Source organism: Oryctolagus cuniculus, chromosome 1 (genome assembly GCF_964237555.1).
Source record: "Oryctolagus cuniculus chromosome 1, mOryCun1.1, whole genome shotgun sequence".
Lineage (NCBI taxonomy): Eukaryota > Metazoa > Chordata > Mammalia > Lagomorpha > Leporidae > Oryctolagus > Oryctolagus cuniculus.
This window is the reverse complement of record NC_091432.1, coordinates 22,319,396-22,345,093: the sequence shown is the minus strand read 5'-3', so window position 1 is coordinate 22,345,093 and position 25,698 is coordinate 22,319,396. Positions and strand designations below refer to the sequence as shown.

Genomic DNA, 25,698 nt, shown 5'->3' with positions numbered 1-25,698 from the left:
CTTGTTGCTTTTTGCACCTCCAAGCGATAGAGGGCGACAAAACGCCAGGTGGCGCATTGCTTCCAATGAAGGCCGCTCCCGACGCTCACGTCTTTACGTAGACGTTGGGGGCGGAGCCGCCCAGTGCGCGGTGACTGGCGGCGGCACTGGCGGCAGCTGGCGGCGTAATAGTGCGGCTGGTGGGCTTGGAGAAGTTCCGAGGCGGCGGTGGCGCCGGCGACGACGACCAGAGCAGGAGCGGGCCCTGGGCTTGTCGCTCACCATGCCGACGGTGGAGGAGCTGTACCGCAACTATGGCATTCTAGCTGATGCCACGGAGCAAGTGGGGCAGGTGAGTCCCCGGGCGGCCTGCAGGGCCCGGCGCTCCGCGGCCTCTGGAAAGTGCTGCCTGCCGCGCTCCCCGGTCCGGGCGGCGGCGGCTTCTGCTTTGCGCCTCCTCCAGGAGCCGGCCCGGGCTTTGTCGTTAGAGTGAGGCCGTCTCTGGGAGTGTGGACTCGGCATCGGTGAAGAGAGCGGGCCCCTGGGTCCCCGGCTTCTTGGTCTTGCCGATAAGTGAGTTCCTTCAGCCTGGCGTCAGGGCTGTCCCGGAGCTTCGCCCTCTCTGGGTTTCTGTCTAAGTCTTTTCTCCTTTTCGGGTGGAGCTCAGGTTCCTCGAAGATGAGATCGAGAGTTGGCCTCGCGAGATCCGAACATGCCTTTTGGGGGGTTAAAGGGTGCTCCTGTTTTAGGAAAAGTGCTAAGGAAACAAGTTGGTGAGGAACGGAGGAGGGACCGCTTCGTCCAGATTTCTCTTACTGCATGGGCGATGGTTTTTGTTTCGTTTGAGCGCCTGCCGGGCTCTGTAGGGACTGATGCAAAGATCCGTGCTCTCCTGGAACGTCCGTCTGAGATAGGGCTCGTTTGATTGAATGAAAAGTGCTATGAAGAGAAGTATGGCAATGGAGAGGAGCGGGGTGCCGTTCTAAGCAGAGGCTGGGAAGAGTCCTGTGCTGTGTTTACCGCGGTCTCGGCAGCGGTGAATTGTCCACGGACGGTTTAGTTCTTTGTGTGGGTGTCCAGGGCCAGGAGTACACTGAACCTGAGGAGCGGCTAAGGGGTTGGGCAGGTGTGTTCTTGGGAGCAGAACCAGGGTCTCCGGGAGGTAACCTTGACTGTGTTAGAAACCCCAGACCCTTGTTGGATGCCTCTGCATTGACTTCCCTGGAGCTCAAAGCGGAAGGTGCCGGAGCCCAGTGACCTTACCAAGGCCTTGGCAGGCCCTGTCCGTCTGCTTCTCTGGGATGTGTGTTGTTCAGGCAGAGACTTGCTGAGGGTCGGGGCCTCGCTGTAGCTTGATCTGGAATCGTGAACATACTGAGTTCAAGTAGCAAACGGTTTTCCTTCCCCCACTTACTTCCATTTCAGTAGGACAGTGTATCAGTGATGATCATGGGGTCTGTTACGTCCCTTCTGAAAGAGAAATTTTCTGTCCATTAGGAGAACGTGGTGGGGAGGGAGAATAGAGTTCATCATAGTTTGATTTTTGTTGTGCTTCCTGGAAGGAGCTAGTGAAGATCGTGTAGGATCATCATGTAAAGTGTGAGTGAGTCGGGAAAGATTGTAGCCAGTTGTTCAGGTTAATTTGACTTTGTTGCATATCACCAGTTTGTTGAAGGTGCTCTCTCAAAGCGATTTATTTATTTACTTGTTTATTTTAAAGATCTTGTTTTTTAATTTATTTGAAAGGCCGGATCAACAGAGAGGAGGAGAGAAAGAAAGAAAGAGAGCGCTCCCATCCGTTGGTTCACTCCCCAGATGACTGCAACAGCCATGGCGGAAGCCAGGGGCCTGGAACTTCATCTGGGTCTCCCGTGTTGGGTGCAGGAGCCCAAGCACTAGGGCCACCATCTTCCATTGTCTTCCCAGGCACAGTAGCAGGGAGCCAGATCGGGAGCGGAACAACTGGGTCTCAAACTGGCGCCCATATGGGATGCCGGCATCACAGGCTGCTGCCTAATCTGACACAACGCCAGGCCCACTCTCAAAGCTACAACATTAGGAATCTTCCAGGGAAGATTTGACATACACGGTGCCGTCCAGTTCCCCTCCCCTCGCATTTGCTGGAAGAGGGAAAAGCTTGACAGCCACCTCCCTTCGAGTGCGTTAGGACAGATGGGAGCCCAGCTGTGATGTATACATGCTGTGGATCCTAGACAGGTGCTCCTCTTTCCCTCTTAGGTCATCTTTAATTATAAAAACCAAATTGAATCGACAGTTCTCCCCAAGAATTAACAAACATCTTTCATAAGCAAAAGTCTGCCATTAATTTAGGGAGAGTGTTTAAGAGGCAAGTTTGGAAAACGAGAGGGACCCTTCCATCCAAGCTTTAATGAGGACCCAGTTTCATTTATTCAGTACTCTCTTTTTTTTAAGAGTTGTTTATTTTAAAGGCAGAGTGACAGAATGGAAAGCGCTTTTCCATTCCCTGGTTTACTAAATGCTGCCAACTGCCAGGGCTGGGCCAAGCCAAAACCAGGAGCCCCAGCAGCTCCATCCAGGTCATCTCTCGTGGTTGTCTGGACTCGAGTACTTGAGCCATCATCTGCTGTCTTCCTAGGTGCATTAGCAAGAAGCTGGATCAGAAGTGGAGTAACCAGGGGGCCAGTGCTGTGGTGGAGCAGGTGAAGCCACCACCTGCAATGCGGGCATCCCAAATAGGTGCCAGTTCATGTCCCAGCTGCTCCATTTCTGAACCAGCTCCTTGCTAATGGCCTGGAAAAAGCAGCAGAAGATGGCCCAAGTGTTTGGGCCCCTGCCACCCACAAGGGAGATCTGTATGAAGCTCTTGGCTTCTGGCTTCAGCCTGGCCCCTGTGGTATCTGAAATAAATCTTTTTGAAAAAAAGGAGAAGTGATGAAGTAACCAGGACTCAAACCAGGCACTCTGTCGTAGGGGATGCTAGACCTCAAGTGACAGTGTAACCCTCTGCACAACACCTACCCTTCAGGACAGTTTTTGAGCCCCTACCATGTATCAGACACTGTCCGGAGCGCTGGAATTTCGCATGATTCCCTGGAGATGATGGGTGGTCAGTGCCTGCGTGACATGCAATGATTACAACAAAAAGATCTCTGCAGAATGGAGAGTGATTTGCTTGGACTCAAGCAGTGAATTCTGGAAGAACGGAAGCTGGACAAACATAATGCCTACTAATTCTGCTTTATTTTGTAATATTTTTTCCCTTTTAGAGAAAGTGCCTGAAACCACTTGTCAGAAAAGATGGTGGTTTTAGGATGTTGCTTGTAATATGAACTAACAAAGGCAAGAACTCACTTAACAGAGAGGATGCCATTTCACTGTTTGCGAAGGAAAGAACCTCATTTACATTTTGGTGTAGCAAAGCCTGATTTCTATGTTAACTTACAGTCTTTACAATCAAGACGTAGATTTCCTGGCAGTTACCTGTTGGGACGCTTCTGGGGTCATACTTGAACATCCTAACCTTTCGTCTAATTTTCAGCCTTTGCCAGAGGAGGCAGTACCACAGTTGCTACCGTCGCTGCCACTGTGCCCCTGCTCTTGTCAGGACTCCTGCCAGACCAGTACCATCTAAGTGCTAAGGAATAATACAAGTCCTCTGAGATGTTACCAGCCAGTTTCCCTCAAGCAAATCAGACCCTTGCTTTTTTTGCTCAGAACTATGTGTGTATTTATTGGTAGTATATCAGATTTATGTTTTATTTCACATGAAGACTTTACCATACTGGATTGTGAAATCTTGAGATTAGGGTTAATACCATCTTTTTATCTATGTATTCATTTTCTTCTCTGTACCTGTACTTTTAGATTGATTTTCTCTATCCTTTGCCCTTCAGTAGACAATTTTTCCTCAAAGATGAAGAAGGAAAAGGTATCTTGGGGGAATTACTTTATACACATGTGCATTTGAGCTTTTTTTTTTTTTTTTTTTTTTTTTTGACAGGCAGAGTGGACAGTGAGAGAGAGAGACAGAGAGAAAGGTCTTCCTTTGCCGTTGGTTCACCCTCCAATGGCCGCCGCGGCGGTCGCACTGCGGCCGGCGCACCGCACCGATCCGATGGCAGGAGCCAGGAGCCAGGTGCTTTTCCTGGTCTCCCATGGGGTGCAGGGCCCAAGCACTTGGGCCATCCTCCACTGCACTCCCTGGCCACAGCAGAGAGCTGGCCTGGAAGAGGGGCAACCGGGACAGAATCCAGTGCCCCAACCGGGACTAGAACCCGGTGTGCCAGCACCGCTAGGCGGAGGATTAGCCTAGTGAGCCGCGGCGCCGGCCGCATTTTTTTTTTTTTATAATTGGCCAAAAGCAGATGGGTGGTAAATTCTAAAGTGAAGTATTGTTAATACCTCACAACCTTGCAGTCCCTCTGTTATCCATTCTTCCTCTTGGATTTCCCATATTCCAGTTACTCAGCCTGCTCTTCCTCTGCTCTGCTACTCCTTGTTCTGTGTTCCTTTATGTATGAGGCCCCTACTCTGCCCCATTCTGCACAGGGCCCCCAGGCAGCCTTAATATAGCAAGTTCACCATTGCTTTAAATTGCTTCAATTTTTTTTATGAATTTTCTAACTCTGAAATGTAGATATTCAATTTTATGTTATATGGACAAAAATCTTAATGTTTAAAAAAATACATCAGACACCTGTTAAAGGACTGTGGCAGTAGAGCTTATCCTAAATTAGCTCAGTGTCTGTTGTTCTCCATGTCATACCAGAGAAGTGTATCTGAAATGAAATTCTCTAAAATAATGTTATATTCCTTGGAGGCTGTACCCTGGACCCAAATGTAGCTTTTCCTGACAAGTCATTGACCACTTACATATGTTGACTGTAGTTTGATGATCACTAACATGGATACTTTTTTTTTTTTTTTTATTTGACAAGTAGAGTTACAGACAGTGAGAGAGAGAGAGAAAAGGTCTTCCTTCCATTGGTTCACTGCCCAAATGGCCGCTACGGCCGGCACTGCACCAATCCGAAGCCGAGAGCCAGGTGCTTCTTGGTCTCCCATGCGGGTGCAGGGGCCCAGGCACTTGGGCCATCCTCCACTGCCCTCCTGGGCCACAGCAGAGAGCTAGACTGGAAGAGGAGCAACTGTGACTAGAACCCGGCGCCCATATGGGAGGCTGCCGCCATGGATACTTTTAAGTTACGCTTTCTACATTAGATAATAAAAAGTACACCAAAGAAACAGTTTTAGAAATGCAGTAGATCGCTTCTCGGCCTTTTGGCTAAGATCAAGTGTAGAAATGCAGTAGAAGTATTCACAGGGGACAGGCATTTAGCCTAAGAGTTAAGACGCCTTCCCCCCACCACCATCTCATATCAGAGAGCCAAGGTTAAACATCTGACTCATTTTCCTGCTAATTGAGACCCTGGAAGGCAGAGTGATTGCTAAAGTGATTGGGTTCCTGCCACCCACATGGGAGACATGCTTAATATTTGCTGGCTCCCGACTTTGGTCCCTAGCTGTTGGCAAGTGAACCAGTAGATGGGATCCCTCCGTCTCTCAAAAAAAAAAAAAAAAAAAAAAAAAGAAAGACAATTTTAAAGTATTTTTAATTACAGACTTCTTGTTAGGATCACAAATTTGTATGTCCAACTGAAACTGTTGTAATTAGAAGGAAAGAAATAATCAGTGCTGTGTACTATTTGGAATGTTTGTTGTAGTAACAATCCTGCCTCTCACTAAATCAGTGGGATCACTAGAAATAATCACTGTTGTAGTGGTTTCTACTTTGAGAAGCTGAAGTAATAACTATTTAGGGAGATTTGGTAAAAATTATTTTCCCAATGCTACAGTGAGAAGACAGATCACTCAAAGAGCTGGCAAGGAAGAAAGTCATTCTGCATTAAGAGAAACTGGTGAAGTCTGGTGGTAAAAACTGCTAAATTATCTGCCTTCAGTCGACACTCTGATTTCTACTTTGAGTATGTTGAAATGCCTTAACTTTGCAAGGGACTTGCTATGCTTGGGACTCAGTGCTGATGTGGAAACTTTATTTACAGCTTAAATTTTACCTTTAGCAGTCTTAGATCTGGCAAGTTCTAGGACTCCCCCATTTTAAGATCTCAAAACAAAGTAGAAATACTTTAGAAGCTTGATTCGGAGCCCAGCAGAACTGTGTTCAGGTCCTGCATCTGCTATTTAATGTACTGTGTGATTTTCACTTCTGTGAGCCTTGCTTTCCTCATCTGAAAAGTAGGGTTGTTAGTAAAACCTATTGTGAGGCCAGCGCCATGCCTCATTAGGCTTATCCTCCACTTGCAGCGCCGGTACTCCAGGTTCTAGTCCCAGTTGGGGCGCCAGTCCTGTCCTGGTTGCTCCTCTTCTAGTCCAGCTCTCTGCTGTGGCGTGGAAAGGCAATGGAGGATGGCCCAAGTCCTTGGGCCCTGCATCCTCCTGGGAGACCAGGAGGAAGCACCTGGCTCCTGGCTTCGGATCAGCGAAGCACGTCAGCTCTGGCGGCCATTTTGGGGGTGAACCAATGGAAGGAAGACCTTTCTCTCTGTCTCTCTCACTGTCTAACTCTGCCTGTCAAAAAAAAAAAAACCTATTGTGAGACATTTCTTCAACACTTCACTAGTCTCTGGAAGACTTGCATAATTGTTATTAATGATTCCTTTTTGTTTGGATTCCAGACTTGGTTTCAGGCACGAACTTTTCATTGAATATATGGTGTTTTTTCAGGCGACTTATAAGTGTCTATAAAGCTTCAGGTGAAAGGAAATTAGATTTGTGATACCTTGCAAAAATTAAGGATATCAGCAGTAACTGTTACAGACTTTGGTTTTGTGAAGTCTGCCTAGAAGCTATGAGGCAAACCACAGGAATGTGAAGCGGTGGAGAAGTTGGCTGAGAGGTACACAAGTGTAACACATTTTGGAGTAGTGACTCCTGAGGAACGATGCTGTCTGCATTACATGAGGAAGCTAAACTTACAGAAATGTGTTATTTAGGAGTCAGTGTTCTATTTAGTATGTCAATCACTTAGCATCTGGTATTTTGTTTTATTTGATATATTGTCTATGAGATTTTGTGATTCTGTCATACATTGAATGTTTATTAGTGATTTCCCACCCTTTTTTTTATAAAGATTTATTTATTTATTTGAAAGTCAGAGTTACACAGAAAGGAGAGGCAGAGAGAGAGAGAAAGAGAGTGAGGTCTTCCATCCGATGGTTCACTCCCCAGTTGGCTGCAACGGCCAGAGCTGCGCCGATCTGAAGCCGGCCCCAGTGATTCCCTCTTGATGGCATGAGGTTACTTACAACAGATGCTGGTCTTCCATGAGGGTGGCAGGGACCCAAGCACTTGGGCCATATTCCACTGCTTTCTGAAGCGTATTAGCAGGGAGCTGATTGGAAGTGCAGCAGCCGGGACTTGAACTCCCTCCCTCATGTCCATATGGGATGCTGGCATTGCAGGCAGTGGCTTTACCCACTATGCCACAGCACGGACCCCTCATTACAGTTTTTTTAGATATAATATAGTCACAAGGGTAAGATCAGTGGTGATTAGAATGAGAAATGTTGAACATTAATATACTTGTTCCGCTTTTTCCTCTTAAAATTAGTTATCCTTCTCCCTACTCTTAACAGAAAGGAGAGAGTGAAGAAGAAACAGGGTGGGAAGATGGGTGTCTGATTTAAGCAATAAAATACCACAAATAAGCACTGTTTCTTAGCCTGTGTAAAAATTTAAAGCAGACTTGAAAATGTTAGTCTTTTACCTAGCTTCCTATCCTTCAAATTTGTGTTTCTTATCTTTTTTACTCTTTTTTCCAGCATAAAGATGCCTATCAAGTGATACTGGATGGTGTGAAAGGTGGTACTAAGGAAAAACGATTAGCAGCTCAGTTTATCCCAAAGTTCTTTAAGCATTTTCCAGAACTGGCTGATTCTGCCATCAATGCACAGTTAGACCTCTGTGAAGATGAAGATGTATCTGTAAGTTTATGATTGATGCTTTTCAGCAAGCTTTCAAGTGCTTCTGTGCATGGCTAACATAACTAGAGTAGCACTCAGATCAGCACACAATAAAATATGACAACATGGCCTGGCATGGCACCATATCCAGGTTTCAATCTACACTTGAGAAAATATATTAGCTTTATATATTAGAAAATATATTAATATTATATATCAATATATATTAATAAATATATTAATATATAGATGTATGATATATAAATATATTTATATAAAATATATTAGAAAATATATCATGACCTTTCAGTGGAGAAAAACACATAAAATCACAAAATGCTTTGTTTCACTTATCTGTTATCCAGTTAAAAATGGATTGTGGCTCTTTTTCACAGATTTATTCATTGTGCATATGAAATTAGATTGTTGGTTTTTAATCATTTTGTGCTTGCCTGAATATTTCCATCATAAAATGTAGCTTTGACAGTCTTACGTATTTTACTTAACAGAAAAATAATAGGTCTCTGTAATTATTGTATATAATTAAATAAGGAAAAATAGTCTCTTATGTAAAACCTTGTAAGCCAAGACTGGTATTTGGAATTAAGCACACAGAATAATCTATAAATGTAGTATTAATTAATCAATATTAAATATTCTATAATAGTTACCAGATATGACTGCCACAGTAGCTATTCTTTAGGAATACTCTATTATATGCCCATTGGGAGTGAAAACCTTAAAAGTTGTATAAAATTAGTAGAAAAATTGTCATTTATAATCTTCAAAAATCTGTTTATTCTAGTCAGGTATTATAGTTAGCATTCCTTCCTACTACATTTTGTTTTATTTATCCCATGAAGCTTGAATGTTAAACTGTAGTAAGTTCTTTTTTTAAATTCTAGAACTCTGAAGTTTTGTGTTTTGTGACTCATCTGCTCCTAATTTTGGTGTGTCTGTGGTTTTACTTTTCCTAAAAAGTTTGAGTTTCTTGTTGTGATGATAGCATTCAGTTAATTTTCTGTTTGTAATCGTGACCAGATTCGACGACAAGCAATTAAAGAGCTGCCTCAGTTTGCTACTGGAGAAAATCTTCCCCGGGTGGCGGACATACTAACCCAACTTTTGCAGACAGGTAAAGAATTTTATTACTCCCTTTTTACCTAAATGTAATTTCTGTCTGATTTAGTTACTGTTTTCAGCTCTGTATATGGGGGTGGGGCGTCGAAGGTAGTGCTGAAGATCCTACCCCTTATAGAGATGAAACATTCCCTTCAGAAGTTAGAAGGTAAACAACTTCTGATGATGTAATTCCTCGTTGTGTTTTTTTTTTTTCATTCTGTTTATAAAAATGTAATGACTGGGTTGTCACTGGAATTTTTACGCATCCTATCCCACCCCTCATCCCTACCCCTAATTTCCTGTAATTTCTTAATTGTACCACCTTGACACAAAAGTTACTCAGGTATGCCAGACCCAGCACTCTGCCCTTATAAAAGAAGCTGTAGCTTTTTGGTTTATAAGAGAATTGTATCGTTTTAAGTTTCGTGTCAGTATAATCTGTGAAAACTGTGTTGAATCTCAAGTTTGAAAATAGTAACATTTTTCATTTATTTTATATTGTGTCACTTTTTCTCTACCTAGATGACTCTGCAGAATTTAACTTAGTGAATAATGCCCTATTAAGTATATTTAAGATGGATGCAAAAGGTAAGGCCTGTTTGTATTCTGAATTATGTATGATGCCTTAAAAATCTGAGAATTGGCATAACTCGTTAAGTATAAAGTCTGAGGTTCACCCAGGTATTCTGGAAAAGTCTTCACTTAAGATGTTTAGGACTAGAAAACCCAGCAGAAATAACTGCAAAAATAGATCAAACTTTCCATTAGAAATCTGTGGGGAAACTCCCTTTTGACACTTTAAAAGAAATTTTTCCAAAATACCTGAGTTCTGTTAATGATAGAAAGGAAAATCAGGCTCAAGTTAACCCATGTAATCACTCCTAGGTCTGGGACTGTAGAAATTTCAAACTCACTATAACCTGTATTGATGGCATGCAGTATGTTTGTTAATTTGTTTGAGAGGAAATACTACAAATGGAGTTAAATTGAAAAACTTTATTACACTATAGAATTGACTTACTACAGACAGTGTTCTGTTTTGCAGGGACTTTAGGGGGCTTATTCAGCCAAATACTTCAAGGAGAGGACATTGTTAGAGAAAGAGCAATTAAATTCCTTTCTACAAAACTTAAGACTTTACCAGATGAAGTCTTAACAAAAGAAGTGGAGGAGCTTATACTAACTGAATCCAAAAAGGTATGCCTCAGTCATCGTGTTGTGGAAGTTCTCCAAAGCAAAAGAACAGATTTGAAATTGGCAGTATTCATCAGTGTTCTATGTGACTTGTGTGTAAAATGGTACGTTCCACAAGAACTACCATAGAACTTTTTCAACTTCTTGTTACACTATAATGAGTACTTGTCACTCATAATGATGAGTCACTGAGTTAATTTAAAGGAATATAATCAAGTCTAAATCTTTTATAGTGATGGTCAGAATTTGTACATACCTTAGGATGTTGTAGAAATTACCTCCTTCAGGAAACTTGCTGTAATTTCTACTCCTCTCTCCCATCTCAGGGTATTCTCTTATCAGTATTCTAGATCATTTCAAAATGGAATATATTATCATATTGAAATGAAATGACCTTTTTTTTTTTTATTCTACCTCATGACACTCTGAACTTTTCAGGGGTGAGACCATGTTTGTTTGTGCTCCCAACATCGAGCATAATTACAGATGCTAGGATTGGCAGGATGTGTCACAATTAACTTTTACTCACTTAAAGTGCAAGACCCTGGGAATAATAAACTATTTAAAATATGTTCAAGATGATTCAGTGTTTTCTCTGTTAATGGAGAAATTGATGAACTTTTTTTTCAGCTAGAAGAAAGGAATGGCTATGCTACTGGGAGTATCAGAATATTTGACCCATGTGTATTTATAATGTGGTAGAGGTTGTTATGCTCCCTTGGTCAGTGAAAGAAAGGTTTAGAAGCACTGATGTGGAGGGCTTAAAATAAGAATTGCACGCTCTCCTACTGAATCTGACTCAATAGTCTGCTACAGAATTTCTCAACTTCCTTTTATTTATCTCTTTTTAAACATTTTTTTCTTAACCACTCTCCCAAATTTTGATGTCTCAGATACATTGTGTAGGTGTTAATGTCATGTATATCTGTGCTTTGTACATGAAAATGTAAAATTTACCAAGAACCACTTTTTGCCTCCTTGGAGAATGCATGATTTATTCTGCAACTCGATAGACTATAGCTGGACATTATCTTTTCATCAATATTTCAGAAACATTGTTACCAAACTGACTTTAGAAGTGAAATAAGTGTGCTACTTTCTTTCAATGTCAGTCTTTCTTTCCTATTCAAATTGTAAAGGTACTGTTGCTCTGAATTGTCTCTTGCTAGGTCTTAGAAGATGTGACTGGTGAAGAATTTGTTCTGTTCATGAAGATATTATCTGGGTTAAAGAGCCTACAGACAGTGAGTGGAAGACAGCAACTTGTGGAGTTGGTTGCCGAGCAGGCTGATCTAGAACAGACCTTCAATCCCTCGGATCCAGACTGCGTGGACAGACTCTTACAGTGCACTCGACAGGCAGTACCCCTCTTCTCTGTGAGCTCTTTGTTTTACATAGCTGGCATTTTGATTACTAGTGATAGTTTTTTTTTTTTTTTTTTTTTGACAGGCAGAGTGGACAGTGAGAGAGAGAGACAGAGAGAAAGGTCTTCCTTTGCCGTTGGTTCACCCTCCGATGGCCGCCGCGGCCGGCGCACCGCGCTGATCCGATGGCAGGAGCCAGGAGCCAGGTGCTTTTCCTGGTCTCCCATGATTACTAGTGATAGATATTTCTAATAAATGTTTACTTGCACAATCTTAAACCATTCAGTAAAAGTATTTTTAACACAATTTACGTTATGGAGGTGGGAATTGGGGTTGTGAGAACCCATCACAGCAAGAAATTCCTTTAAAGTTTTGCTTAGAGACACTTTAAAAGTGATAATTTTTCTGTCAGTAGCTTTGTGTCCCCTGGGATGTGCATACTTTGAAAAACACAGTTTAAAGGACTTGTCCTTTCTGAGCTGTCCCCTAATGTGCCCTGAGAATGGAGGAGGAATTTAAGGATGTGCAGCCCTCCCAGTGTTCGAGGTGACTTTGCTGTGTAAATTGTCGAGGCTTTCTCTCAAGTGCTCTGGGGCGTGCATTTTTTATATTTGTAGTCATGGTACTTGAAGCTGTGGTGCTGAACATTCTTGAGTAGCATTCTATAATACTCAAGAAGGGTTTTTTTTGACAACTCAGTGTTCTTTGGATTTTTTTTTTAACAGAAAAATGTTCATTCTACAAGGTTTGTGACTTACTTCTGTGAGCAAGTTCTCCCTAACCTCAGCACCCTAACTACTCCGGTGGAAGGTCTTGATATACAATTGGAGGTAAGAGAAATTTTAGCTCTGAAAAGGCATTCTCTTATATTAACAAAAACGTATACTGCTGACTTAGATCTGACTTCTGAGGGCATAATGTAAATGTCTGGTGATGGCTAGCCAGTAATCTCCCAGGCCAAGATTAATTAATTGCATGGGCATAATCTATGCATTTGTTTTGTTTCAAGTTTGCTCCAAAAGCAAACTTTCATTATTGTCAGTCTTTACCTTTGTAGCTTTAATATTTTTAAATAAGGTGTTTAATTCATGATAGTTTGCATCTGTGTCCATAACTTTTAGAGCCATAAACTAGGTTAATACAAAGTATCTTTTATTCCTTCTTTTCCAATGTAATTAACTGCTCTCCTGCATTTGTATCTCCAGTGTACACATACACTGTTTTCACATCTGTGATGATAAATAAATGCAAATTTTATTTATTAATACTAGGGGACTTCAGAAGTACATGGAAAATGGAAGTTACAGATAAGTGTAGGAGCGAATGCTTAGCCTGCTTAAGATACCTGCATCCCACACCAGAGCGCCTGTATTCAGTACTCAGCTCCAGCTTCCTGCTAATGCAGATTCTGGGAGGCAGCAGTTCGTTGAAGTAATTGGGTTCCTGCCACCCATGTAGGAGACCTGGCTCAACAGAGCCCCAGTCATTATGGGCAGCTGGGGAATAAACTAGCAGATGGGAGCTCTCATTTTCTCTCTCTCTCCCTCCCTCTGCCTCCCAAACTTTTAAAAAGAAAAAGTTTATATTTTCATACAGAGATTCCTAAGTGTCTCTTTTGTAGTACAAACTAGGTTAGTGTTTTGTCAGTTTTGCTTTATAATTAGCACTGTCACTGTCAGTGTATGGCAGGAAGTCATGTGTATTCTTTCCCTTACTTTTTGGATACATGACCGTGAAATCTGGGTTTGACGGTCTGCTCTGTCGCTGACGTAAATCATGACTTTGCTGAATCACATAATCTCTGACCTTCACTTCACAAACAGTAAAACAGGGCTGTATCTTTAAGGCTTTTTTCTGGTTCAAACATTATGGTTTTATAAAAGTATCAGTAAAAATAAGCAAAGGTTCAATCTCATTTCACAGTCCCTGCTCGTTCACGAAGTAGTAGTAACAGTGAATTGTTTGTTATAGGTATTGAAATTGTTGGCGGAGATGAGTTCATTTTGTGGTGACATGGAGAAGCTAGAAACAAATTTAAGGAAGCTATTTGATAAGTTATTGGTAAGAACTTTTTTTTCCTTCCTTATGATGTAGTCAGTTATAGAGCCCTAAAGTCTACTTTTCTGAGTTATGGAGAACCAGCTTTTGAAATTTAGATTAAATAATTTTAGCATGTGTCACTAAAATGGTAGAACTGACTTTTTAAAATTCTTATTCTTAGCATTTCTTCTTTTGTTGATACTTTATACAAATAAAACATTATTAAACTATAGATGTTTGTGTTATTCCACATCAAAATGATTTTTTGGTCTATGTAAAAGAAATTATTGCTGATTCTTTGGGTTGTGCCAGATGTCTCAAAACTGAAGTTAGCATTGCAAAAGGTCATTTGTTCCAGACTATCAGCTGGGTAATTGCCTAAGGCCAAGTAGCTTCAGCAACCAAGAAGTTAAAGTCTGTCATTTCAGTGGTAATTATGGAGAAAATACACCACCTAAAGAATCAGTGCCAGCATCACTGAATGCTCTTCTGGTGTGATGCGAGCAGGTGTGTAACTGACAAAGTGCCATGCATCACCCCCTTAGCACGAATGGACGCATCCAGCATCTTACCCTTATCCAGACCTGTGATACATGTTGGTTCATTCCAGTGCTGAAACTGAATGCCATTGGTAGCACTTTGAATGTGAAGAGAATCAGTGCTTAGAGCAGTATGGACTAATGTTCAGAAAAGATTTTTGAGGTTAACAAAGTGTAGTCATAAAAAGCATCAACTTTTGATGTCAAACCTAGATTCTGACTCCTCAGCTTGTTAACTTTGCTACCACAGGAAAGTTAACCTAAACTCTCTGAACTGCAGTTCCTTCATCTGTGTAAAGTACCTGATAAATGTTAGCTACCTTTGTTTTCATTTTTAGTGGCAGGTATAATATAAGTTCATAGGGAGAGTTGACATGCTAGAGCACTGACCCAATAGAAAAGGCAAATATTACCCAAATTTATTTTTCATAGTTTTTAATGCTCCATGTCTTAAAAGCATACCCTACAATTAACTTGAGCATCTGTTTATAATAACTATAGTGTTGGGCCGGCGCCGTGGCTCAATAGGCTAATCCTCCACCTTGCGGCGCCGGCACACCGGGTTCTAGTCCCGGTCGGGGCGCCGGATTCTGTCCCGGTTGCCCCTCTTCCAGGCCAGCTCTCTGCTATGGCCAGGGAGTGCAGTGGAGGATGGCCCAGGTGCTTGGGCCCTGCACCCCATGGGAGACCAGGAAAAGCACCTGGATCCTGGCTCCTGCCATCGGATCAGCGCGGTGCGGCGGCCATTGGAGGGTGAACCAACGGCAAAGGAAGACCTTTCTCTCTCTGTCTCTCTCTCTCACTGTCCACTCTGCCTGTCAAAAATAAAAAAAAATAAAAATAAAAAATAACTATAGTGTTTAGAGCAGTTTGCAAACATCTGTGTCCTTTCATCCCTAGGAGTACATGCCTCTCCCTCCAGAAGAAGCTGAAAACGGGGAAAATGCTGGTAATGAAGAGCCCAAGCTGCAGTTTAGTTATGTCGAGTGCTTATTGTACAGTTTTCATCAGTTGGGCAGAAAGCTTCCAGATTTCTTAACAGCCAAACTGAATGCAGAAAAGCTCAAAGATTTCAAAATCAGGTAATAATGATTGAGGTGGTTCAGTCCTTGGCAGACAATGGCTATCTTGAAGCTCCCTAGATTTTGTTTTGTTTTATAAGAGCATTCTTCCTACCCTGCCTTACTTCAGTGGAAAAAAGGGAAGATCAAAAAACAAGCATATAAACATATGACAAATAGGGCATAGCAAATCATGAGAGGAAATGAACTTTTGGAAAAAGATCTGGCAGATACCCTCACCTCCCTGGCCCTTAAAATGTGCCTCAGCTGTTTAATTTGATTGATGGTACTGCCTAGCTTATAGAGTTACAGGTAGTAAATGAAACTGCATGTAAAGCATTTCGCACAATACAAGCTGATAATTTTACATCACTCACAAATGATGTTATAAATATGAAATAGCCCTTGGCAGAAAAAAGGTTTCCCACCCCCACATAGGTGCTGTTGTGAATATCTTACAGTGTTACAGTAGGAGCAGCACTGAAGAAATCTATATAAGTAGTTTTCCCAAGAACACTTGTATTGGACCGTTCCATTAATAAATCGGTTTTTAAATTTTGAAATGCTTGAGCCAAGGGGCTGGTGTTGTGCAGGCAAATTGGGGCACTGCCAGTGACACAAGCATCCGATATGAACACCACTTCAAGTCTCGGCTGCTTTACCTCCGATCCAGCTCCCTACTGCTGGCCTGGGAGAGCAGTGGAAGATGGCTTAAATACTTGTGTCTCTGCCAACCACATGGGAGATCCTGGTGGAGTTCCAGGCTCCTGTCTCAGTCTAGCCCAGCCTTGGCCGTTGAAGCCATTTGGGGGAGTGAACCAGTGGGTAGAGGATCGATCTCTCTCATTCTGCCTTTCAAATAAATAAATCTAAAGGAAGAAAAATGCTTAGCCATAGAGTCAGTCACCTGTTACTGTCCTCTACTGTGTCTAAGGCACAGGTTTAATGTGTATTGAAATACTTCATCAAAAACAGGCAGTTAAGAAATTACTATTTAAATTATTGGTCATGTAGCCATTTTCTGCACTTGGGACCATTTTGCTACAGTGGAGATCATTTGAATTTAAAAGCAAAATGAAAGAGATCAGTTGCTAATTAAATGCTTCTTTCAGGCTGCAGTACTTTGCGCGAGGCCTGCAAGTTTATATCAGACAACTCCGCTTGGCTCTCCAGGGAAAAACGGGCGATGCCTTGAAAACAGAAGAGGTACAAGTGGCTCACATTTCATACACTGTCAGTTCCATACCAAGCTATATAGGGTTGTACTGGGATTTTGGCTTTCCCTGCTCTTAATCAGTTTTTATCCCAGTACTAATGAAATATTTTAAATTTTCATTATGTCTTCATGTAGCTTAAACTGATTTCTTTTAAAACAACTCCTTTGTGCATATAATTTACACCTTATTCATTTTTCAAGAAATTGTAGATAACATTTTAATGTACTAAGCTGTCAAGGGATTGTAAGGATTATTTGCTTCTTTGCTATCTCTAGACTTGTGTGGATAATAGAGAAATGAGAATAAGCATAATCTATAGATTCAAACCAAGGAATCCTCTTAACTAGAAGTGATTCTGAAAGAAAAATTTATTCAAATTCTGTATCAGAATAGAATTTGTGCATAGAACTTATTGGCATTCTAACTTAATTTCGTTTTCCCTTTGCAGAATAAGATTAAAGTCGTGGCATTAAAAATAACAAACAATATCAATGTTTTAATCAAGGTAAATCTTTCCTTTCTTACCTAACCTCCCAGCTACCTAGAAAGTCAGCATAAAAAGTTTTTATATCTGTTTAGGGGCTGATATCATTTTATTTCCATTTGCCTTTTTGAACAGACATTTCTACAGTATCAGAAAATCATACATTGTTTTATTTGTTTACAAGTTTTACAGAAGATACTGCAAACAAATGGAGGCATGCAAATTTCCTCTGACCCAAAGCACTGAAGCAGATAGATTGAGACTCAGAAATTTCAGTGACTTGAGTTCTGGTGCTTTTCATACTATTGGGTCCTTCTGAATGTCCAGTAAAACCTTGTTTTGCTTATTGTAAGACTAGATGTGTGCTATGTAACACATGAAATGTTTTCCTGTGGTCTTTTCTGTAATAAATTGAGTTTTCTGTACTGTAGGCTGGGGTGTACCTTACCACTAAAGCATAATTGCCCCTTAGTTCTTCTACCCTTTTTGAGTATCTGCTAAAACTATTGTGACCAAATGGGAGCAAGAAATATAACACTGAGAGCACAAGGCCTGACAGTAACAAAACTGGGGCCAGTGTGCCTTAAAGCTAATCTGGTAAAAGAAGCTGGAGAATAAAGCAGAGGCCATTTGTTGGAGAAAGTAGCAGTGCATTAGACATTGAGGAATGAATATTATATTGCCAAGTAGAAAGTGAAAAGGCATTGAAAACAAAAGAGGCATGAATACTAACCCACAACTCCTAATGAAATTTTTATGGTAGTCACTATTTGTTGCAAACCTTAAATATAAACAATGATTGCATTACAGTAAATCCATATACTAAAATCTGAGATTTAACTTTTTGATAACACAAGTCTACATTGAAGAATATGTTAAATCTAGCAACACTGTTTTGTAACACATGTAGATAAGAAAGTTTCCTATTCAAGAAACCATAAGTGATCTAAAGATGGCAATAGCAGAAAAGGTGTAAGCGTAAGAGAGATGAGTAAGAACATCAACCCATATGTAGAATGCTTTACCAGAAAAATCCTGAAATCTTCTTTAACTTGGGTATGAATTGTGATATCATCAATTTTTGTTTTAGGGAAAGCACAGGAAAAACTGATGTACTTTTGATCTTTGGGATTTTTTTTCTTTTTTTTTTTTTTTTTTTTTTTTGGACAGGGAGAGTTAAACAGAGAGAGAGACAGAGAGAAAGGTCTTCCTTTTCTGTTGGTTCACCCCGCAAATGGCTGCTAAGGCCGGCGTACTGTGCTGATCTGAAGCCAGGCGCCAGGTGCTTCCTCCTGGTCTCCCATGCAAGTGCAGGGCCCAAGCACTTGAGCCATCCTCCACTGCCTTCCCGGGCCACAGCAGAGAGCTGGACTGGAAGAGGAGCAACTTGGACAGAATCTGGCACCCCAACCGGGACTAGAACCCCAGGGTGCTGGCGCCACAGGCGGAGGATTAGCCAAGTGAGCCACGGCGCTGGCCAATCTTTGGAATTTTTTACTCTTCAGTTTCTATTAGCAGACTCATCTAATTTCAGGACTTCACTGAATTTCCAAACTGTGCTTCAGTTTCCCATTGTTACCTGAGATTTTAAATGGTTGAAATTGAAGTCTTACCCTTTCTTCTTCATGCAGCCTCTTTCTTAGTCAACACTAATATCATAAGCCAGATTACAGCAGCTAAAAAACTCAAGCATTTTTTATTCAAAGCATGTTATATTGGCCATATATATAGAAGGAGGTGATTTTTATTAGTATACTGTTTTGCCTGGGAAAAAAAGTTTAATAGACTTTAACTTACTTATAAAAATTAGGGAGCTATGAGAAATGTTTGCTTTAAATACTTTGGATAAATGTATTTAGAAATCCATTCATTGCTTTAAAGATACTATGAGGTCAGATTATTTCAGCTCTGAATTAACGTTTAAATTCAGCAAATGTTTGCATTTCTACCATATGTTGATAACTTGGAATTTAAATCTTACAGTCTTTTCCCTTATTGATAACTTACAGATATTGTGGAGGGGGTATAATTACCCAAGACTTCTGATTTTGAATCACTTAAAAATTTATAAAAGCAAATGCAGATTGCATCATTGTGCTTTCCTTAAAGCACCCCAGTGATAAAGTCTGTGCCAAAGGCAATATTTGTTGGTAAATAGTGATATTTTATCCTGAAACTTGAAATGCTATTTAGAAAAGAAAACAAAAATCCTGCAGTTTAAGGATTTTTCACAAAATTATGTTAATGAAGATATGATAGGTGAGATTTATAAAAATATTGCAGTTTTATGTGGATGCCTATTTTAATGTCAACACAACTTGAGCGGTTAAAGCTTCCTCTCTACACTTTAAGATGAGTCCGTTTCCTTCCCTGCCACCACCAAATATATTAGAAATCCTGTCTGATTTTGTCTCTGCAGGATCTTTTCCATATTCCACCTTCCTATAAGAGTACAGTAACATTATCCTGGAAACCTGTACAGAAGGTTGAGATTGGGTAAGAAATATATTTAAAGTTCTATTTACTATACAAAAGATTACTTAGTAGATAAAATGTTATTAATATGTAAAAATGGGATTATTAGAAGCATGACTCTAAGTACAATGTCTAGTATCAGTTTTTATAAAACAAACTAGTAGAGTATAAGCCTGGAACTTTTCAGGCTTATTTGGATTTTTAAATTAACTAGACTCTTCTGACAAGTTTTATCAAATGAGTTAGCTGCATGAAAGTCTGAAACTATACATTTCAACTTATTTAAACCTTATAAATTTTCTCTGACAATATCTGTGTAAACAGTTTATGCTTAACTTAACATGAAGGATTGTTGCCTCTTTCCTCATGTAACTGTCCTCTTTAGGCTGTATTTCATAGCTGTTATGCTATGTTATAAATTTCTTGATAGCTTCTAGGATAACATGTTTTTTTAATTGTGTTCCTCCAACTATTAAAGGCAGAAGAGAGCCAGTGAAGATACAACTTCAGGTTCACCACCCAAGAAGTCTCCAGCAGGACCAAAAAGGGATGCCAGGCAGATCTATAATCCTCCCAGTGGGAAATACAGCAGCAATTTGAGCAATTTTAATTATGGTGAGCGTTTCCGTTTGGGTAGAAGCAATGCAAGAGATTAGGCAGAAATTGTGTTGCCTTTATTTTAGTTGTTAATCATATGTAATATCATAGCTCTGTCAGATGACTTTGGAGTTAACTTGAGGAACTAGAGCTATTGGGGACAGTATCCATTTCTCACTAACTCATCCTTGTGGACCCACTGAATCAAGCATGCAACACTAAGAACTTAAAAAAACAAACCTCTTGTTTTCGACGAACCAGTAAAAACAAATGAAGTTGGTAAACCATCCTTTCCTTTTTTCTTTGTTCTAGCTTCAAAGCAAGACACTTTGTGCATTCTCCCTCAGGGATGGGTATAGCTTCTGGCAGGTATATAGTGTTAATGATCTTTCTCTGACCTTGTCAGCCGGCTGCTTCCCCTCCCAGCTTCTGTAGGTAGTTCAAAAGAAGTTACAGGAGTCAAGTCAGAGGTTCAGGCACTGTCTGGGAAGGAAGATGTGTTCTGCCGCACTCTCACCCCCTGTCCAGAGTGAAGTGCTTCCCACTCACATGTAGCCAGGAGAGTTTCTCACTTTGTAGTCTGTCCTCTGTAGGCCTCTTGAGTCAGAAATGAAGTCTGGGGCAGGCACTTGTAGTAGTTAAGAGGCTGGTTGGGAGGCCTACGTCCCATTATCAGTGCCTGAGTTCAAGTCTCAGCTCCACTTCCAATCCCAGCTTCTTTAGGCAACAGGTGATGGCTTAAGTCATTGTTTGGGTCCCTGGCCCCTGTGTGGGAGACCTGGATTGAGTCCCTAACCCCTGGCTGGCACTGCAGGATTTTGAGGAGTGAACCATTATATGGAAGCTCTGTCTCTCTGCCTCTCAAGTTAATTCATTAAAAAAAGATAAATTCTAATACAGCTGTTAAATATATTCTTGAAAAAAAAATTTTTAAGGAGTGAAATTTATCTTTCATTGGCTGATTTCCCTTGGGGCAGGCATTTGGTGTAGCCATTAAAACACTGCTGGGGATGCCCCTATCTCCGTTCAGAGTGCCTAGATTTGAGTCCTGACTACCCCTGATTCCATCTTCCTGTTGACGCACAGCAGTGATAGCTCAAGTCATTGGGTTCCTGCCACACAATGTGGGAAGCCTGCATTGAGTTCCTGGCCCCCAGCTTCAGCCCTGGCCATTGAAGGCAATTGGGGAGCAAACCAGTGGATGGGAGTTCTTTGTGTCCCTGTGCCTGTCAAATGAAAATTTTCTAAAAAGAGCAGACATACCTGCTCAGCTCCTTTTCTTGCCTAAAAAGACAAAGCTTATTATTGCTTGCAGGCAGCCACATATGCTTGTGGTTGGGGTTGGTAACTGATCACAATTAATCTTTAGTACATCTTGAGCCATATATTTTCTGTAGTTCTGTTTCCAAGGTGAGGTTTTTGTGACATTCAGTAAATTCCTCCTACAGTGGCTGAGTTCCTCTGAGCAGATTATAGAAAGCTAATTTTAGACTGTGAAATTAACCTTTCCACTCCTGTCAGATTCATTTTGAGACTCTAGGAAATATTGCTGAACTCTCACTTGGATAGCAGTGTGGAAATACTCATTTCTTTGCCTTTTTTCTTATCTGAAAACTGAGGATAACATAGAGCTCATACAAGCTTCAGTTGAGAATTTCTGTGGAAACATTTTGTAAATGGAAAGGACTATATGTTACTTAGTAGCACCAAATATTGTCCTTGTAGGATATACGGTGATATCTGACGGTACCATTGTTGAAACTTAACAGTTACCTCAGATATTAGGAGAATGTGGTTTAAATGAAAGTAATGAAGGAGCTGTGGCAACACACAAGAGAACCGTGTTACTTTTCCGTTTCCTTGAGAAATCTGTCCTTAGAATCAGGTAATATACCACATATGGGAAAGATGTGAAAAAAAGTGTAGTGCCTTACATTATATGTGATTTTCAGGAAAAAAAAAAATAAGCAAAGTTTACTGCAGATTACAATCCCGTCGTCCCAGATCAGCTTTCTGTAGTCTGCAGAGTAACAGAAGGGCCCGGTACCTGTAAAGCAAACTAAAGTGTGATTCTCCTTGTTGGAAAGTAGGAACAAGTGTCTGCCAGTACTTTACATTAAGGGGTTTAACATGATTGCCTTATGTATGCTGTCAAGTAATGCTTTCAAGAGGTGTTTTTTTTTTAACTTTGTCGCACCAATTTGTCAAAAAACAGTTCTCAGTACCACCTGCATTGCTTTAATAACGAGTGTCTGTGGCTTTTGCTGTACAAATATAGTACTGGTCCCCACAAATCAGTTCTATGTTTTTTGACTTGTGTTCTTCTAACCCTTTTTGAATATGAGTAGTTATTGAACTATAATATTAATGGGGAACAGTGGTCTTTTTTAACAAAAAGAATTAATAATGCAAGCTTTAAACCATTGAAAACAACATGAAAATGCAAAAATGATCTTTTAGGATGAGGTTTCAAAATGAAGAAAATAAAGTGGTATACCAATTTATAAAAATGTGATGCGGTGGAAGAGCTGACTGGATCAGATCTCATTCTGTCATACAAATAAGTGTTGGCTAAACTGAGGAAAGATCTAGTTGATTTTCTGTCTCAGAGTTGAATTACTTTTCATTTTAGAAACAAAAGACATCAAAACGTCACCCTAATCAAAAATGGGGGAAAAAATGGGTTGGGGTGGGAGGATTGCAAAATTATATTTTTCAAGCCACTGAGATTGTGGATCAAAAACAGCAAATCCAAGCTCTTTATTGCTGCTAGCAAGAGATTTGAAACTTCAATGAAGAGATTTGATCTTATTTACATATGATGGAAAGTCCAGCCTTGCTGATAACTTCAGTCATCACTGGAAAGACTCCTTTGAAGGATTATTTATCTGGGGATATGAAAGTGACTGACCAGTGTGGAAAAAAGACTGTTGTTCTGTGTAACACAAGTGACATGATTTCTCCCATATGTGTGTGTGTGTATGCACACTGTGCGTGTGTGTGTGTGTGTGTGTGTGTGTTGGGAAGTTCAAATGGCTGCTGAAGCAGTGAAGAAACTGTCAGCATTTAGTTCTACGTTTATGTAAGTCCAGGCACTTGAAATACAAAGAAATTACATATTTGTTCCATTCAGAAGGTACATTTTTAAAGACCAATGGCTTTTTTTGTTAACTTCATAGTAAGTTATAAAAATTTTTATAGTTTCATTAATTTGGTATCATAGATACTAAAATAAAGAACTAAAAAAATGTAATTGCCATACATTGTCACCTTGAAACTTTGTTAATGGAATACATTTAAATTGAGCACCTCCTGTGAATGGATTTGGTAGCTTGCCATATGTGTTTCAGTATATATGTTGCCCTGGTCTTATTTCCACAATGAATTTGGGGGCAGGCTAGCAGAATACCAGTTCTGCTTTTATAGGGCCTGCTGCTACATTCAGAGCTGTAAGCGACATTTCTTCTGTGTTTGCTGTACCCTGAAGGTCCTGAGCAAGACCTAAACCCTTGTTCGCTTTTTCGTAGAGCAGAGAGGAGCCTTCAGGGGAAGTAGAGGTGGCCGAGGTTGGGGAGCACGAGGAAATCGTAGTCGGGGAAGACTCTACTGAAAAAGACATCACATTCTTCAACATTGTCATGAGCATAATATACTTAAATTCTACTACTTATTGGATTGCCGGGGATGTCCCTTTAAAAAGACTGCTGCCTTCAGCTAAAAACAATGTTCTTTATACCTTTGTATGTATGATCTACTTTTGTAATAGACCATGGTTGTGTCCAAGGTAAAACCACAGCGATATTTTTGGATGCTTTGTCAGCAATCTTGAATTGTTTTTGCAATATCATCATTATTCAAACTTCATATTGTGAATCTTTTACTTTTAAACATCTTGATAATTTGTTATTGAGAGCTGTTCAACTCTAAAATGTAATGAAATTCAGTCTAGTTCTGATATCTTGTAAAGATCATCAGTTTTGATGATTTTCCTCTCCCCTGTTAGTTTTTTGGCCAATATATGGAGAAAAGTAACCATCAATCTTAACATTTTATTTTCATTATTTTTAATAAGCTGCCTAGCCAGTGGTGCAGCATTCCTACCTAGTGTCATAAAAGTGGAATACTTACCAGCTTTCTTAAAATATGGAAATGACTTTACATTTTTTGGGAGGAAGTAAGTTGCTTTGCGTTGCTTACTTAACTCTTCTCCATATATTGTGATACAAACTTTTGAATATGGAGTCTTACTATTTGAATAGAAATGTGTATGTATAATATACATGCACAAGCATATACATATGTGTGTATGTGTATATATATATATGCATATATATATATATATATATATGCATGCTGTGAAACTTGACTATACAACCTAAATCATTTTTTTAAAATCCAGGAACGGGTAGTCTTTGACACAGTGATTATCCTTTTGAGGCTGAATCCATTATTGACTTGTTATCTAGGTTTTTACTCCCAGTAGTGAGTCAGTTGCACTTACATGATTATTGTTATTTAAAACTACAAATAAACAAAGGCTGCATTTTCAAAGACAAACGTTGAGATCCTTGTTGGTAAAATACAGCCAAAATATTGAATCTGATGTACATATAAGTTTCCACAGGATAAGATAGTAGTGTAATTTAGAATTTGGAGATTTAATAACCAGGGCTACCCAAGAAAAGTGACTTGATAACATAGTACCAGTAAGTAAGGGATGTTCTCTCAGTTTGCTTTTGCCACTTTCAAGATTTTAACTTCTCAGGTTATTAATCAAAATTATTGTATAAGTTAGCCAATAGAATCTTTAGGTTAAAACAACCGATGGGAGGTTTGTGGAGTGTTTAATGTCATGGGCATTTTTGATAGCATAGATCCTTTGCTCTGCATTTGAATGTTTCATATGTTTTTGTTCCAGTTAATCTTCCCTCCCCAAGTTTGCTATTCAGGTCAGATTGCCTGAATGACACTTCTAGGAGTTTGATGTATTTTTTGAGGAATTAGTTTGTGATTCCACGGCAGGTGTCTTCACTACCGTTATTTCTACACTGGGGGAAAAGCAAAGCCCCTTTGTTAGAATTACTATACATGTTTATGGGGAAAATATTTCTCAAAGACTAGAATGATACAAGTGGGCAAAAGAAGTTGGTCAGCTTGGCTATGGAGTGGTGGCAATAATCTCTAAACATTCCAAATGATTCTAAGCTGAACCTAAGCTCCCTAGGAATCTGAACATAGGAACAAGGAACTGTCATTTGAAAACTGTGACCAGCTTGTCTGGACCTCAGAAATAGAGCAGCAAGTGGCCTAAAGCCATTTCAAGTACAGAAACTATTGGGACTACAACTATATAAATTTGAACATGTAATTTTTCCGTTTTTTTTTTTTTTTAAGCATATTTGTAAACTCAAAGCTGAGCAGAAGTGATTTTATTTTCTCCAGTTGAATATTATGTTGACTGCATTTCTTCCCTACCACTTTGTGGGTCCCCTTTCCCTTCCTAAGGCAATAGTGTAAAACTTAGGTTATTTTTGCTTCCAAAATTTGAATGGAAATTTCATGCCATGGGTTTCTTTTTTCTTTTGCAAGGCACCTGTTTGTCACTTTGTTCAAATGTAAATGTTCCCTTATGCTTTTGAAATAAATTTCCTTTTGTAATTTT

General features: G+C 40.2%; 1 protein-coding gene across 2 annotated transcripts; it reads left to right on the top strand.

The window, feature by feature from the left end:
• Positions 1–104: 104 nt before the first annotated feature.
• Positions 105–25,698, top strand: API5 (apoptosis inhibitor 5). Of its 2 annotated transcripts, none has more exons than XM_008269946.4 (14): positions 105–331; positions 7,803–7,964; positions 8,985–9,078; positions 9,588–9,653; positions 10,111–10,262; positions 11,429–11,635; positions 12,349–12,453; positions 13,595–13,684; positions 15,103–15,284; positions 16,376–16,469; positions 16,929–16,985; positions 19,384–19,460; positions 19,918–20,054; positions 23,564–25,698. In XM_008269946.4, exons 1-14 carry the CDS (start codon positions 263–265, stop codon positions 23,644–23,646), a joined length of 1,575 nt encoding a protein of 524 aa, XP_008268168.1. In that variant the 5' UTR covers positions 105–262; the 3' UTR covers positions 23,647–25,698. The 2 variants fall into 2 exon arrangements, with proteins under 2 accessions (XP_008268168.1, XP_002709107.1); XM_002709061.5 differs by having other exon boundaries at positions 110–331; positions 23,569–25,698.

Bases quoted from the DNA above. Each gene is read 5' to 3' on its own strand.
- API5 (XM_008269946.4), top strand. From the start codon at position 263: ATGCCGACGGTGGAGGAGCTGTACCGCAACTATGGCATTCTAGCTGAT. The intron at 13,685-15,102 runs GTAAGAACTTTT...TTTCATCCCTAG, and splicing joins AGCTATTTGATAAGTTATTG to GAGTACATGCCTCTCCCTCC. The intron at 15,285-16,375 runs GTAATAATGATT...TGCTTCTTTCAG, and splicing joins CTCAAAGATTTCAAAATCAG to GCTGCAGTACTTTGCGCGAG.